This window comes from Alexandromys fortis, unplaced genomic scaffold (genome assembly GCF_014885135.2).
Source record: "Alexandromys fortis isolate MF-2015 unplaced genomic scaffold, M_Fortis_MF-2015_v1.1 scaffold_5, whole genome shotgun sequence".
NCBI classification, from domain to species: Eukaryota; Metazoa; Chordata; class Mammalia; order Rodentia; family Cricetidae; genus Alexandromys; species Alexandromys fortis.
In genome coordinates, this window is record NW_026067924.1 from 16309712 (window position 1) to 16327320 (window position 17609).

General features: G+C 43.6%; 1 protein-coding gene and 1 pseudogene across 1 annotated transcript; both read right to left on the reverse strand.

Annotated features, from left to right (window-relative positions):
• Positions 1-3139: 3139 nt before the first annotated feature.
• On the reverse strand, positions 3140-4042 carry LOC126501775 (putative vomeronasal receptor-like protein 4). Its single transcript, XM_050142627.1, has one exon. The coding sequence runs from the start codon at positions 4040-4042 to the stop codon at positions 3140-3142; it is 903 nt and encodes a 300-aa protein (XP_049998584.1).
• Positions 4043-13838: 9796 nt separating this feature from the next.
• On the reverse strand, positions 13839-14820 carry LOC126501817 (vomeronasal type-1 receptor 3-like; annotated as a pseudogene).
• Positions 14821-17609: the final 2789 nt, after the last annotated feature.

Consider the following 17609-nt stretch of genomic DNA (forward strand, 5'->3'; position numbering starts at 1 on the left):
TTTTCTTTGGGTTCTCCTTCTTATTTAGCTTCTCTAAGAACCCGAATTATAGGCTCAATGTCCTTTATTTATGGCTAGAAACCAAATATGAGTGAGTACATCCCATGTTCCTTTTTTTGGGTCTGGCTTACCTCACTCAGGATAATGTTTTCTATTTCCATCCATTTGCCTGCAAACTTCAAGAAGTCCTTGTTTTTTACTGCTGAGTAGTACTCTAATATGTATATATTCCACACTTTCTTCATCCATTCTTCAATTGAAGGGCATCTAGGTTGTTTTCTCAAGGCCACTTTTATAACTTATGTGTACCCAAGACTGGTCCTTCTGTGTACTTTATATTCTACTTCCTAGGAGGCCCTTCCTTTCCTGCGTGCAAAGAGATGTAAATAAACGTGCAGGGCTAAAGTAATGACATCATCATATGTTTTGAGAGTTGGACTGTGGTGATCAACCTCAAGAATGAGTCAGACATAACAAAATGTCCAGTAAGGGAAAAGCCATAGGTGGCCAGCTTTAGGAATGTAGTCTAGTGGTTGAGCAAGAGAGAGGAAGGGGAAAGGGCTAAACCTGCCAGTGCCATGTTTGCCATACTCAGACCAACAAGTGTCTGACAGTCCCAGGGCTTCAGCCTTTCTCCTCCCCAAGGGTGGGGCTGACTCCTGGGCACATGTTAATTCTTTGGGTTTATTGTATCAATACTTAGGGTCCTCCAGGCAGCACACACAAGTGACAGACAAGAACCTCCCTGGGGAACCTGCAGCACAGGGAGCTGCAGGGAAGCAGGGTCAGGGGCATCCTGAACCCTCTCTGTCCTCCTGGACCCGAGGCTGTGAGTACTCAGCACAAGCAATGTCCTTCTGCTGGGCAAAGCCGTGGTTCTTGGCCTTCACCAAGCTGATGTCTTCAGTAGCTCACTACCCAGGTCTCCTGGTCCTGGTGCACCTTTGCAGGTCAGTGGTGAAGGAGTGTGGATTTACAGGCAAAGTGATTAGCAAACCCCAGATGTTCAGTGTCGGCCGTAGTGATTGACAGAAAGCGAGACCCTGTGCCAATGAGGCTCTGGCCTGGAGTGTGGTCTACAGACCCGCGATGGCATCATTTGAGAGTCCGCTAGCCAGAGCTTCTCCTGGTGATTATTTGAGATCTGGGATTGTTGGGGAGATCGAAGAATACAAGCCCATTTCCACCTTGTCTGAAGGTCAGAGAGTTTGGAGACTAACAGGCTTAATTGCACCTTCTAACTCAGGAGGTGGTTACCTGGCTCTTTTGAAGTTAAGAAAGCTCAGTGCCATCCTGACAGGTGGTCAGGACATGCAAATGTACTTCTGCTCCTTTCTTTTGTAACTATGAGGTCACTTGGGAAAGGGCAGTCTTCAGTGTATGTGACTTGGGGTACCTCAGCTACCTAGAGGATAGAATGCTAAGGATTTGATGTTTAGAGTGATAAGGCCTCCGACTATGTGAGTTAGCCTATGCATCATGTTAATGAAGTCTTTGTTACCTTCTCCCCCAGTTTACATTGGGTATAAAAGCTGTGGAAAAATAAATGCGGGGGATTCAGAGTTTCAGTAATCCCTGGAATACCCTCCCGGTACTGTTTTAAGGTTTCTGTCTTGTTATTCTATGTGTTTTCGTATCCTTTATTTATATTTCTTCAATTCCCACGCTCCTACCCTGGTAAGAGGTGATTTTGTTGAGGCCGGTCCTGGACAGATTGTCCCACCTTGTCATCAACTGTTTTCCTAGTGGTTTTGGAATCTGATAATGTCAAACAATTGCTGACCACTCTGCTGTGTTAGGAATATTTTCCTAACTGAGCCACTCCGCCGACGCAAAATAATCCCAATCAAACCAAATCAGACCAAATTAAAAGATATCTGGGTTTAATTAGATACCTGTGCTCCCAGGTGGCCTTAGGGGTAACAGAAAGCTGCCAACTGCAACCACTGAAGAGGAAGAGGGATAACCATGTGTTTATTTTTTGGGAAACAGTTTAAATAGCCTGTGGGAGCAGATGGGAGCCTCCCTGGACAACTGCAGTATAGTGTCCTGAGAATGTGGGACTGGTGAGATTTCTGGATTGTCTGAGTACACTTGGGCTGGAGGCCATGGAGTTCTTGGCACCAGAATTGTGCTACTGTTTAGTAAGGTCATACCACCTAGGCTTCACCAAGCAGATCCCCAGTGTTCCCTCAGCACCCTGGTTCCCTTGTCGGTAGGCCAGCAGGGTGTCCTGCACATTGTAAGGGATTCGGGGGCCAAGGGAGTCCTAGCAAACACCCGGATGTTCACTAGAGGCCACGGTGAGTGACTGGGAGCCAGTGGGAGAAACTCCAGTGTTAACAACCTGTCGACAGGCTTTACACATTGGTGTGCCTGTGAGGGGGTCAGGGGCATTGTCTCCAGGCCTGCAATGGCATCGTTTGAGAGAGCTTGTTTTCCGGAGTGTCCTGTGCGAGGACTTTAAGGCCTGACCTGGTTATAATTGTCCCCCTGCATTGACATGAGTTTCTAAGCAACTCTGGGATTTAGCTGTGTCATACAGCTGTCGACCAAATTGGCCTCGATGTGCTGATGTCTCTCATCTCCTCCTCTGCTTCACTCTCTGCACAAACTCACCTCAGATAAGGGGCATCTCCTCCCTTCCGCCAACCCTCCCTTGCTCTCATGCTCTGCCTTTGGAGGCAACATGAAATACTGATTTCTGGCATTAGCTATACAGGCAGCATTTCCCCCGGTGCTAATGAGAAGCTGAAAGTCACATGACAACATTGGTGGAATGGGAAAATGGTAAGAATCCACTTTCCACCTTCCTAGAAACCCTGAATTTAAGATGGCGTGCTGCCGGACTTCTTAAGAAAACGAAATGTATTGTTATATTATCTAATTTAATGTTGTGACACACTAACATATCAAGGCAAATGGAGTTTGGTGGGGGAAAGCCCGCAATATCAGCATTTGGGATTTCCAGGCATCTCAAAGTCAGCCTCTGCTATGTACTGACTGCCAGGTCAGCACAGCCTGTGCTGTATAGAAAACGCAGGTCTTCCAGCTCTAACATTCATCATGGCAAAGCAGTTTACAACGTACATACCCTCAGCTCATCGAGAATAGACATAGGATGTAATTCCTACACTTCTCAGTGAGCGTGCAAGACATTAGGAACACGGATGTCTCTGCTAATTATAACATAGGGACTGAAACTAGCATAGCCAAATTCTAAAACTGCTTTAATATTTAGTAAAATAGAATCATGTGCCCCTGTGAAACCAGTGTATAAGGAGAGAATGAAATCTACCCAGTAGAAGAAAAGGAAGCAGGTCATTAGAATGAGCACGCTCCAGGTAGCTCTGATTTCTGGAGGGGAATTGTGCGCATACCTGGAGCTGTGAAGGTAGAGGACGCGCTTGTGATGCTCATACAGACGGAGAGCCATGGACCCGCTGCTCCAGCCCATCAGACTCTGGAAGATGACATCACGAAGCGTCATGAGGGAGAGGAAAAGCCACTTGATTTTATGTCTTGATGGCAGCATATAGCAATGGTCAATGAATATTCCAGGTAGAGACATGTTCAAGCTGTTCCCTGATTTGATGTAGAAGAGTAAGTAGGAGCTTATGAGAACATTAATCATCCAGAAGAGAAGGAGAAATTGAAGAACTTGCCATGAGGTCTGTGGTTTTAGCTTTGTCCAAAGGGTGGTCCTGGGACTGATGGTGATAGCCTGGACCATGCTGAGGAGACAGGTGGTACAGATGGATAAACCGCGTGCCATCCTTGCCAGAAAAACCATAGCTTTACAGCCAATATCTCCGAGGAAGTTTCTGAAATAAAACAGTGTGGCTATGTCTGTGATCCCTGTGGTACAAATAATGATCATATTAGAAAAGGCCAAATGAAGGAGGATAAGGTGCATGGGCTTTTTCTCAGTCCCCAAAGCAGAAGCGTACACATACCTTATGAATACTATGATATTTCCTACAGTTCCAGGTACGGCTAGAGAAAGCAAGACTGTTGCCAGGGTAATGTTATTCCACTTCATCTTCTGACTTCATGCAGTGCACCAGGGAAAATCATCTGAGAAACACGTGTAAGGTTTCTCTGTTTATTATGACAAGAGTGGTCTCAAGTTCTTTTCTTGATGATGCCTGATCTTAGTTTGTTGTTCTTTTTGGTTTGCTTGGCTTGTTTTTGGTTTTCAGTTTTCAATTCTGGTAGAAATGATGATAATTACAATCAGGTCATAAACTTGATAGTTTCCTGAATTCGCAAAGATCCGTCATCCCTCAAGGTCATATGACTGTACTCTCCCCAGACAAAAGCTAAATGCATGGCATCACTCTGCCAGTTTTCTAAGCAACAAAGTCCTGAGGATTAGCCTGACAGCCTCCTTCCTTTTCCCTCATCACACCCAGTGGGACCTCAGGCTCCTGGACAGTGTTGGTGCCTCAGCCTGATCCTCTTCATTGCCCCATATGTGACCATCACTCAAATGGTTGTGGAGCTAATAAAAGCCTTGCAACTTCTCAAAAAGTTGTTCTTGGTCAATGGTCCAGGTTCTCAGAGGAGATGGTATGGTATTCTCTTCCCAAGCCCTTTGATCGTAAATTAGACAGAGGTTAGTGAGGTAGTGGGGGCATGGACATCTAGATCACTGTCCTCCATGTGGAACTGAGTGTGATTAAAGATTATGTTCCAAATCTTCGTAGGCAGAATAATTTTGAACGTGATTTCTTGTTTACTCCACTTTATCCTGTTGTTACTCTTTCTCCTGGGATCTCTTCCTTAGTATAACACCAGGAAAACTGTTCCTGTAGAGTCTTAACAAAGGCCTGGCTTGCTGATTGTTTTAAGGTTGGTTCTGTCTAGTGATGCTCTCAGTCAGAAATCCCCCAGCCTGTGAGTCCTCCCTGCTATCTCACACTGTGATTGCCATCATTTTATGTATGGTATCTGTTTTCCCTGTTCTTTACTTTCTACATTGAAGTCAAAATGAGCCTTTGAAGCAGAAACTTCCACCATTTGTTTCACTCCTCACAAAACACAGAGAGCTTCACATGACAACCTTAATTTCTATCTGTCCTCTACAATTTGACATCTTCTCCTCATCAAAATTATTTCTGACTTACCTTGAACCTCCTCTTACAAATATAACATTGGTACCTACCTTCCAACAGGAATATGAAATATCCAAGGCTGATCTTTCCCAACTACCATGCGTTAGAACACCACCCTACTTAGTGCTTCGTCTTTTAGGCTTTCCTTTCTGTGTGCCCGTGCTTCTGTTCCTTCCCTGTTCCGGCAAAGGAGCAGGCCTCAGAAACACTGGTGCTGCCTGGTGGGGTCATGGGGAGGGCATAGACTTGTGTCAGCCTCCAGGCAGCACAGGGTTTGAGGGGAATCCGCAGAGTCTGAGCAAACTAAGACTTTTTTTTTTTTTAATCTGAGGGAGTTAGGGAAAAAGATACATTCTCTCTTGATGGTTTCTTCCTTTCTTCTCAATTCTTCTGCATTCTCTCTATGTTCTTTCATTGTCAATTAAAAAAAGACATTTGAAGATGAAATTTTAAGACCTATATGGCAGCAGGAAAGTCCATTCTTCTGATGAACTGAACTGGATGGACTGGTCTTGGACTCCAAAGAGCCGTACAAAGGCATATTTATCAATTGTAACTTGTGGTAGCCTGCACATATAACTCAGTTTCTGTCTGGAGTCATTTCTGACTTAAAGAAATCATTTGAGTTCAAGCTTGCCTGCTGTGCTGTTTCCTTGAGGGCTGTGAGGAACATCTGTGTTAGCTCATAGGAAGAGCGTTTTGCCCAGATGAAAGAGTACATTTTTTTTTATTAAGATTTGGGCTTAGCTGGGCGGTGGTGGCGCACGCCTTTAATCCCAGCACTCGGGAGGCAGAGGCAGGCGGATCTCTGGGAGTTCGAGGCCAGCCTGGTCTACAAGAGCTAGTTCTGGGACAGGCACCAAAGCTACAGAGAAACCCTGTCTCAAAAAAAAAAAATAAAATAAAAGATTTGGGCTGGTGCATGACAGGCAGAGCACTCCTCGTTAGAGAATAGAAGCTGCTTAGCTGAATGAGTTAATGCACCTGCTTGAGCTTCCTCCCAAGGACAGTGCAGGGAGGTGGTTAGCTGACTGTACTGCTCTTTGTTCTGCCTTTTACCTGTAATTAGTACATATTCTGGCTAAGAAGTGAACTCGGGGCTGTTTGATATTAACCTTTAGTCCTCCCAGTCTATCCTATGTTTTCTTTTTTTTTAAATTGATTTTTATTGAGCTCTACATTTTTCTCTGCTCCCTATCCTGTCTTCATTTCTCTTAACCTAACATTTCCTCAGCCTCAGAGTCCCCTCTCAGGGTAACCCCAGTGGATTTCTTCCTGAGCAAGCTCCAACAGCTACACAAGGCATTTCCTCATACATCTTACTGAAAGGGACCATCACAAGCCTCCGTGAATCTAGTCCTTTATTATGCATCGTGTATAATAAATACACAATAATACAAGTACCTCAGATGTGCCTGAGGTGTCTTGTGACCAAAGTCGTGGAACAGCCACAAGGGGTCCTCAGCAAAACAATCACTGTTTTCCACAAGGATTCTTCAAGGTCAAGGTACTTCTAAAAAAACAGCTGTTCGGCCTAATTTCTACCCCGTGCAGCGATTCTGCTGAATTCCTACAGAGCACAGGGCAAACTTTCTTTCAGCTAATGATGCACACGGAAACCTGGGACTGCGTCTCCCAGCATTAGCGTCTCTCAGCATTAAGATGAAAGGACTTCGAGTCAGCCTGGCTCCTCGGATCCAACTGTTCCTCTTAATCATTAACTTGAGCTATGATCTAGGTAGCTGCTTAAGAGAAACTCACAGACTCTAGCTGTGTAACATCTCCTTGTATTTATTTTTATTTATGAAAACAGCTCTGTATAAGCTAGCATTGTTATTATCAAGAACACAGTAGTACAGCTTAGGGAGGAATCATGTTTTATAATAACCCACAGGTAAAAATGCCCAATGGAACGGGATGTTTCCATGAGAGAAACTCATCCCCTTACAGGCACTGGGGAATCTCCCCACACCCAGTTTAACCATGCCAGATACCAGAGAAAGATGGCAGCAGCAACCACGACAATGCAGAGCAGAAGCAAAAAGACATTCTGGGGTCTGGGGTCTCGGGGCCTTGCCTAACTGGGATGGATCCAGCAGAGTCTCCTGGTGGGCGGACACCTTTAACCTCAGTTGCCACCTGCTGCTGCTCTGCCGTGGCCACAGGCACACTGGTTTTCTATGCTTTATGTAAGTAGTAGCATAATGCTTGACCAAAACCTTTGTAGGTTGCAAAGGAAGCTGTTGGTTTTTAAAACCACTTTAATCACAGAGATGAATTGAAAAGCCAATTTGGGGAAAATTTGAGTTGATCTCTTTCCTTAAGATTGATAAAGCTGAGTATCCTGGAGAAGTCAACTCATTTTAGATGGTACACTGGGGAAGCAGTCTGTACTTCTCCACTTATGCGATGATGTAGGAGACCAGGCTTCAACCACTTTAGCGGAGGGCATGGGTCAGCCTTTAAGAAACTCATCAACAAAGCTTTATTTTTCTCTCAACATCCGCCTGTATTGATCTGTTCACAGTCTGATAGCTTTTCACGTGGTCCTGTGTGATCACTTATAGCAAAACTTATAGTGATGAAACTGTCTTTGATTTCCTAAACAGTGTGATATGTGAGTTGAAAAAGCTGCCCCCATACACATAAAGACACACAGACACACACATACATATCTATTTCAGGGTGACTATTAAGAGATACTTACTTACATATTTATTAAACTTTCTCAATTCTTACTCTTAGCATGTAAGAAATAGCAGAGAGTTTGGGCTGGAGAGACGGCTCGGAAGTTAAGAGCACTGACTACTCATCTAGAGGACCTGGGTTCAGTTTCTAGTACCCTCGTGGCTGCTCCCAATGTCTCTAACTGCAGTTCCGGGGGACCTGAAGGCCTCCTCTTGTCTCCATCACATAGGCACACGGTGCACAGATATACATGCAGGCAAAACATCCATACACATAAAAAAACAAAAAAAAACTTTTAAGAAAGGGCTGAAGATGTAACTCAGTAGGTAGAACACTTGCCTAGCATGTATAAGTCCTGGGTCCAATCCCCAGCAGTACATAAAGTCTGGTAGTGAGCAACTCTAATCCTAACACTGAGATGCAGGCAGGAAATGCTGAAGTTCCAGCTCATCCTTAGCTATATAATGACCTGGAAGGCCAGCCTGGGATATATAAGATAAATCCCCAAAGGAAAAAAAAAATAAAAATAGCAAAGAGCAACCTGTGTGAAACTAATCAAGTCAGGGTTTTCTTTCAGAAATGGGTCATGGACCCTGGGGACCAACACCAGGTCCAGAGGCATGAGAGAGAAATCCATAAACTAGAAAAGGATAAATTGCAAAATTGACAAGCTCAAGTTTGGGACCAATTATCCCGTCTGTCAAACTCCATCCTTTCCTAACCGCTCTGTGCCTGGCTTTGAACATTTCGCTTGGCTCCTTTAAGAGTCACTAATGTAGGGACGGGGCTTGGTGTCATTCACGTGTGTTGTGAGAATCAGCGGAGCAGAGATGTGAGAAACTTAGGACAGTGCCTGCCCAGTGTTAACCACGCTCTAATGCATTGTTCTGCGGTTTTGTGTCATGTCAGATTCCCCCACGATTCTCTGCACTGTCTGCTGTGTTACGTTTTGAGTCTGGACAGGAAAGCCTCAGGATTAATAAAACTAGAACAAAGAAGGGCAAAGCCCCCTGCTCCTTTCTGAGAGATGAGAGGGCACCAGACCTAAGATACTGTATAGTAGAAGCTTTTTCTCCTGTGAGGACAGCACACAGCCTGGAGAAACTGCAGAGAGGAAAAGCTTCCTCACACTCAAGCTGAAATCTCAGCCTGTGTCTGCTCTACCTGCCTGGGCTGTCAGGAGCATCTCTGGCCCAGTGCACCCCATGCAGCTGCACAAGGCAGCCTCATGGACATGGAAACAATTCTGCACTGCAGGTGGCAATGAGAGCCTGCTTTCTCTCTGGATCCTGTCACCTTTCTTTCTCACAGTGACAGAGGAACCCAGACCCTTCTCTTCAACCACCTTCCCTCCCCATTCCTACCTCACAGCCCCTCTGTCAAGGTGAAAGGCAGCTTCAGTCCACTGTGGCTTGATGGAACACTTACCTGTGGAGTCTGTGCAGGGCTCAGGGTGGGTGTTCGCACACCACAGTCAGGCTCTGTTTATCATCCTTAAGCCCTGTGTTCCCAGCAACTGTCACTGCTGTTAGGATGTCACCATCAGGAGTTTGGCTTCTCTAGGGGAAAGGGGCTCCTGATGCACATGTCCTTCCTGGTTGCCAGCTCTGTGCTCTCCCTGGTGGCCTGCCATTTGTTGAGGCTAAAACTTTCTGTTCCTAATTACAGTCCCTGTGTGGTGACAAGGAGGGCTGTGAGGATGAATGGCACCCTGGGTTCCTGACTCCTGGGAAATTTTTCTCCTTTTACCCCCAAATCAGGAAGTGAATTGGGAGAAATTTTTGGGAAGCTGAACACCAGGGCTGGAGAGATGGCTAAGTGGTTAAGAGCAATTGCTACTCCTGAGGAGGATCCAGTCAATTTCTGCACCCTGAAACCCATAACTCCAATTCCAGAGGATCCAATATTCTCTTGGGACCTCTATGTGTATCTCACACATGTGGTACACATACATAAATGCAGGCAAAACACACAGATAAAATGATTAATAATAAAAATAGTTAGGATGAATCCATCTAATAAAAATAAAGGTTTCAAGAAAAATAAAAAGAAGTTCAGTAAACCAAGAGCAAAGAAGTTCAAGGGCTAGAGCCAGGGGCTGATTTTCAGGTGTGGTGTCCAGGGTGGAGCTGCAGGGGACAGTTTGGAGTCTGTCTGTTTGTTGCTCTGAGTGCTGACTCTGTGCAGAGCAGTCAACTCCCCTCCATCCCAAGTTCTCCCTTTCTCCTCTCCTTTGGATGTAAATCTCTTTAGATTGATATTCACAGTGAAACAACGGACTTGTGTCTCTTGAAGATCAGTTGCTCAGTTACTGTCCAGATCACATGGAGAAGGGTTATGTATATTTAACTCTAAGCTGCACACATCACTTCTGGGTCTCTAACAGCAAGCAACTTGAGATATGAAGTCTTTAGTTCTCATTTTCCCTTAGACAGCAGAGAAGATCCAAGGAGAGAGACTCCGACTCACCCACCATGCACACAGACAATCATGAAGAGCAACTTAGCTCACACTTTTCCACCTCCATGGCTCCTTTTCCTTCCCAGGGTCTATCCACTTCCTGGTGTGAAGGAGTGCACTGGAGTGGTCATATCCGGGAACTAATATTCCGGAGACGGTTTTTCCCAACCATGGGAGCATCTGTGCTTGTGTTAGGTGAGGTGGATAAGTGAGGTGGGGATGATAAGAAAAGAAGGCTCCTCATTTGCCCAGAGACACCCTGTGGTATCTAAGCCCTGGGTCTGTCCTTCACTCTCCTGAAAGGGAGGCTCTGGCCTGTCTGCTGCATCAGCCTGGCTCTTCCTGAGACTTCATAGCAGTCTCTGTCAACAAATGGCACCAACGTGGGCAACTACATCCACATTAAACTTGAGAGGATTTGGGAAATAATTCTAGATACAAAAGAAAGAGTTCAGCATAGCTTCTTGGTAGCAGCATTTCTTTGGGTGGTGTCTGTTAGAGGCATGTGCATCTCATTTAAGAGAGGCTTCCTGATGCAGCTTTAGCTGCTAAAACCTTGCAGCTCTTTTAAGAGCCCTGTCACCAAACACTTAAATGGTGTTTATGAATCACCGACAGCATGCTTCTTGGTGGTGGCAGGGACCTTGAAACTCCATAGAGCTGTGGCAATAAACATGGCTCCCACCAGTACCTTTGCCACGAAAGGCGAAGACTTTCAGAAAGCTAAGGAATGGTGTGGATCCAGACATCAAAGCCATGGCTTTAATCCTAGCCATATCACTTAGCAAATTAGACTCATGTGGTCAGAAAAAGAGAGGTATACATGATTTTCTTTGGGTTCTCCTTCTTATTTAGCTTCTCTAAGAACCCGAATTATAGGCTCAATGTCCTTTATTTATGGCTAGAAACCAAATATGAGTGAGTACATCCCATGTTCCTCTTTTTGGGTCTGGCTTACCTCACTCAGGATGGTGTTTTCTATTTCCATCCATTTGCTAGGCATCCTCCTGAATATTAACCATCATCAGGCGATGAAAGGAGACAGAGACAGAGACCCACAATGGAGCACCGGACTGAAATCTCAAGGTCCAAATCAGGAGCAGAAGGAGAGAGAGCACAAGCAAGGAACTCAGGACCGCGAGGGGTGCACCCATACAATGAGACAATGGGGATGTTCTATCGGGAACTCACCAAGGCCAGCGGGTCTGGGTCTGAAAAAGCCTGGGTTAAAACTGGTCTCGCTGAACATAGTGGACAATGAGGACTACTGAGACCTCAAGAACAATGGCAATGGGTTTTTGATCCTACTGTACCTATTGGTTTTGTGGGAGCCTAGGCAGTTTGGATGCTCACCTTACTAGACCTGGATGGAGGAGGGTGGTCCTTGGACTTCCCACAGGGCAGGGAACCCTAAATGCTCTTTGGGCTGACAAGGGAGAGGGACTTGATTGGGGGAGGGGGAGGGAAAGGGGAGGCGGCGGTGGGGAAGAGACAGAAATCCTTAATAAATAAATAAATAAATAAATAAATAAATAAATAAATAAAAGAGAGGTATACAGTAAAGATACATTTGGATAAAAAAAAACCTCTAAATGATTTACAGTGTGTTTAAAAATATATGTAGGCTTGGGAGAGAAAAGGAAAAGGATAAAGTCCTTAAAAAAAGAAAGAGTAGTTGGGTATGGTAGCACACACCTTTAATTCCAGCACTTAGGAGGCAGAGGCAGGCAGATTTCTGTGAGTTCAAGGACATTCTTGTCTATAGAGTGAGTTCCAGGACAGTTAAAGATGCACAGAGAAACCCTGTCCCAATAGATCAGGTTGTCTGGCAAAATATAACCATAATAACCCAGAATCCAAACTGTTACAGAGGTTTTAGTCATGTGACACAGCTGAAAAATAGTTGTGGATATAATCATTGAAAATAAAATTGTAGTATTCTTAGATGTAGGTGGATTTTTCCATCTAGATTGCCGATCAGATTTGTCCTGCCAGCTGTTGCCCAAATAACCACAGAGACTTACTATTAATTATAAATGCTCAATCTGTAGCTCAGGCTTCTTATTAGCCAACTCTCACATTTTAAATTAACCCATATTTCTTATCTACACTCTGCCACCTGGTTTGGTACCTTTTCTCAGTGCAGCAAGCTCATCTCCTGCTTCCTCTTCATCTCCCTGAGACTCCCGAGACTCCTCCCCTCCTTCGAGCTTTCTGCCTGCCAGTCCCACCTAACCTCTACCTGTCCACATATTGGCCAGGCAGTTCTTTATTAAATCAGTCACAGTGACCTATATACAGAGTGTAAAGAAATATTGCACATTAGAGGTAGGCTTATGCCTTAATTTTTAAAAACTTAAGTGTCACATCTGACATCCTTCATTTAAATTAGTGTAGAATCAGACCCTCCGCAGCTCTGGTGACAAACAGCTGGATAGTGTTGTGCGGAGCACGTGGCATTAACAAAAGGCAGCTGCAAACAAGCCTCCGTCTCTTTTCTTTTTTTCTTTTTTTAAAGGTGAAACCTTTATTGAAAACTTGAAACACTCGTCCCATCACACCTTCATCAAAGCTCTTAGGTAGCCTGCACAGAAAACCGAGCTTTTCAACATAGAGGGTTAGTCTCCATCCAATCACCCTTATTTATTCATTTTGAAAAAGGCAATCCACATTTTATTACTCAGCACAGAAGCTATAGACAGATTAAAACATGAAATGGTACTTATTAACCAGTTTATCTTTTATGTACAGTGTTTATTCCTGCAGAGAATGTTCACGAATATAAGACCAGTGAGAAGTTTCAGGGCATTTAAGTGCAGTGACTGAGCATTGGTCGTCTAGTGACTGACTGCACAGCACTTGTCAGCCTCTCACAATTCTGTAAAGTCTTTTATGTGGGTGGAATCTTACAGACACTTTGAGGAATCCCCAAATAGACCTGTGGGACTAACATTTAACAAACATAGTATCAGGAACAAGATATGGAATTTCTTGGACTAGCATGACTAAATCACTATTTGATTAAATTTACCAGATTCATCTTTGTGTTTCCAGTCATGGTAGTAGTAAACCAATTTTACAAATCCTTATTAAGGCCATCTTCTCAGTGCCTGACAGCTGGTTCACTTAAGAGCACTAGCTGGTTTTGTGGAGGATGCAGGTTCAATTCCTAGTAACCATATTTTGGTTCAGAACCATAAGTCTTACTCCAGTCAGTAACAGGTCATTTATGATCTCTTCCATTCTCTAGAGGCACCAGGCACACACAAGCTATACAAACATAATGCAGTCAAACTATTCATACACAAGGAATGAATACAAATACATTATACAATACAAATATAATAAAGTTTCTTCCCCATGTGGTCACAGAGAGGATGAATGCTTGATATCACTATAATTTGCTAAGGTCTTTCTCTTTGCTCAAGTCTTGAGTCTCTCAGAAGATTGCCTGAGAATAAACATATGCTTAAACTGCTGTGTGAGATTTTGTCTTTCCAACAACATTGTAGAACTGAGAGTTCTTTCACACTCGTTGAACATAATAATGAGAGAGATGTTTCTCGAATTCTCTCACTGAACGTGCCAAAACTCAGACAGAAGTCCATCCCTGTGAATCAACACAACAGGGCTAAAAGTTGCATAACCAAGAGCAAGAAATTTTTGAGTATTTACTATCCAATAATTGTCTACTAATGAGAGACTTAAAAGTAGAGAAAAAGTACAGTCAGCCCAATAGAAGAAAACAAAACAGAGCATCAAAAGGAGGACACTCTAAGCAGCTCTCAGCTCAGGGGGAGTTCTGTAGAGAAGCTTGGAGTTCCGGAGGTGGAGGACATGCTGGTGGTGCTTGTGGAGAAGAAGTACCATGTAGCCACTGGCGCCTCCCATGGCTCCCTGAAACACGGCATCTCTCAAGGCCATGAGAGGGAGAACAATCCATTTTGTTTGCTGACTTTCTAGCATAAAATGACAATAGTTATCACCATTCTTAAGCTCTGATATATTCAGGTTTGTACTTGTGATGGAATAAATTAGGTTCATACCTAGTAAAGCGTTGAGTATCCAAAAGAATAAAAAGAATGGAAGGATGTGCCATGCAGACTTTGGTCTGAGCCTTCTCCACCCAGATGCTCTGGGACTGATGATGATGGCCTGGACCACAGTGAGGAGACTGCTGGTGCCACCCTCTGCAGATAAATGAAAATCTTACATCCTATGTCATCTAGGAAGTTTATTAAACCAAAAACTGCTATTGGCGCTGGCAATCCTCTTGCAAGAAGGATTATGATGTTTGTAAAAGCCAAGTGGATGAGAATAAGGTGGATGGGTTTCTTCTCAGGGCCTCCCCACCAAATGAACATATAATTCACAGAAACGAAAATATTCCCCAGAGTGCCAACCATCGTCATGAAGAGGAAAATGGTTTCCTTTATGAAATTCAAAACCATTTTTAGGTAGAAAAACTGTTGCAAACATTTTTCAAGAAAACATCAGAAATGTTAGACATGGACCCAAGAAGTGCACTTTTCACAATAGCATTTTCTAGTGTACAAGAGGCAGCGGTGGACATATGTAATATTGCAGATTAGGTCCTTGAAAAGCCTGCTTTTCCCCAGCGTGGACCCTGGGATATTGTGTGTGCTCTGACAGCTGAGTTTAGTAACTGTTATTCAAAACTAAAGTTCTTAAGAAGGTTTTTATTTATGAGCTCTACACTAGCAAAAATGACTTGTTCAAGTTGCGTGTGTGTGTTTCTGTCTGTCTGTCTGTCTGTCTGTCTGTCTGTCTGCATGGATTATCCTGATTAACTCTAAGCATAGCTGAATTGAACTCCATTGTCTCCATCCAAAAATTCTTCCTCTGTTTCTCACTATATTTCATTTTCCCCACCCAATTCCCCAAATCTGAGGCTCTTGCTGACCCTGTCTGCCTTCCCCACATCACACTTACAGACACTGGGAACCCTGCTGGGTCAGCACCTGTAACATCTCTCAGATATGCTAACTTTACCCTCCACACTGCCCCCTTCTTCGTTTAATAATCCTTTATTCTCTGCTTTTTTGACTAATTGAACAATTTCTAGATTTGCCTTTGGCATCGAAGCGTCAAAACTTCTATTTCACCATCCTAATAATTTAAAATTTGTTTATTGACTATTCTATGACTTCACTGCATAAATATGTGTACTGGTTATTTTTTTTAAGATAGTCCTCAATGTCAAATCAAATTGTGTGACCTTTCAAATTAGGACATGACAGTTGAAGCTGAGTCATAACAAGATAGCTGAAAAATTCATGTACCCACCTGGTAGTAGCTGGGGAGTGTGTGTAGTAGAAGACCGTGGTGCTTCTTAGGAGAGGGTGTATGAGAGAACTGTGACCCCAGTGGATGAATTCAGGACATTTGTGACTCCAGTGAGTGACCTCAGGGCATCTCGGGGAGCATGGACCGGCTCTCCACCAGGGGAGCAGATGAGGAGGATGGAAGAAACGGATTAATGAGGTGTTAGGTGCAGCCGTGAGTTGAATGCAGTCATTAGACTTACAACTCCTCAGTATTGGCTATGTACAGTACAGTGGTTTAGGCATACTGGGATGAGTAAGATTCTCCCATTAAAGAAGTCACGGTGGCCATTGCCTCTGTGGGGCCTTGTGAGCAGAAGTTATGTCAGCTTGTTTGGAAATGTCCTTCTCTGCCTGTTTCTTCCCCCCCTGCTTATCAGGCAGGCTGCATTGCTCCACATTGGTCTGAGCTGATTCCAGAATTCAGATCTCGACAGGATGTCATTCAGAGCGCCCTCCTCATTTCGCAGGGATTTGTGGTAAGCATTGGCACCTTTTCTACAAGAAGAGGAGTCTGCATGTTTCATGAGTTTGTGTGTTCTGAGTACTTGGAATGCCTCTGCTCACACTGCGCTTCCTCCTGTGAAACCCACAGGTTTGTTTTAAATGTCTATGTCTTGATGATGTCACCTGTGTCCTGTATAAACCGAGCTGTGTTCCCAGGTTTGGGTTTATGTTGCCTCATGGCTCTAAAAATGTCAGTTATTGTTTTTTAACTGCTCCTCTGACAGAGGGGTAATTGTTGCCTGTATTATCGGTGCATCCTAGAAATCATAGTAGCACCCAAAATATCTGCACAGAATGAAATACGCTCCAGACATTAATACCAAGCGCATCAGCATTCATTAGCACATTTACAATAAATATTAAGTATTTAGTCAGAGGCTGGAATCTCTAAAAATCCCTTCAATAATTTACCCTAAATCCTGATGGGAAATATTATCATTTTTCTGTTTCTTGAATGTTTGATTTCCTGAGAATTCCTCCTTTTCTGCTTTTCTCTTTTTTCCTTCAAAGTTTTAATCACATTTCAGAACAGATTCTGATGTTCTAATAAAGGATTTCTTCTACTGGAATGCACTATCCCAGGAGGGAGACATTATTTCCACATTATAATGGGCAATGCTATAGGAAACTAATTTAAAAGACAGGATGGACTTATGTTTAGCTATATGGATGATCCCTTGTCTGGGAATAAACCCCAATAACCTGATGTAGGTTACATCCATCTTGCCTGGTTTTCTAAAAACAAGCAAACAGAAGCAAAACAGATTATTTGTCTTTGCTGCTTAGCAGTGGAACAAAACTAAAATGAGCTATTTCAAGATGCTCTAGTTCACAGCCTTAATCCTTTGTAGCAGGAAATCTCAAGATGGTAATAATAACTCATACACTTACTGGTTTATGTTTCTCCAAACCCAGCAGGCATACAAAGACTGTACCTGATATAAGTATGTATAGTATTATGTGATAGACTGCAGAGACAAAGAATGGATACAGAGGAAAAACTGTCTGTAAATTAGGAGTTATGATGTTATTATAAAAGAAAACACCTGCCAATATTTGAAAAGTGGAAATGCATCAAACCTGAAAAGAACCAATGTTACAAAGACTAGTGATACTGTAGGAGTCACAATGCTGGCAAACACGGTGGCTAAAACAAGAAAATTTATTTTCCTTTTGTCTTGTTATTTTTGAGACAGAGTCTCAATAATTCCCCTGCCTCAGTCTCTCTAGTGCTGACATTACAGGGGTATTGTCATGATTTTCTCCAGGGTTTGACAGACATCTGAAAATGGTCTATATACTACTGATTCCTTTAAGAAAAAACAAGAAAGAAACCGTAATCAATGGGCCAACCAGAGCTTTGTCATAGTACTCCAGTCTGAGGATGGAGAGTGATTCCTCAGCATTTTTTTTTCCATCTCTGTAAGTCCAGGAACTAGTCTCCTTTGATCTTTCTGGAGCCAGGGACCAGCCTTCTCAGGGACAGAAGGAA

What these genes read in the sequence shown, in the direction of transcription:
- LOC126501775 (XM_050142627.1), bottom strand. Translation starts at nt 4,042, where the DNA reads ATGAAGTGGAATAACATTACCCTGGCAACAGTCTTGCTTTCTCTAGCC.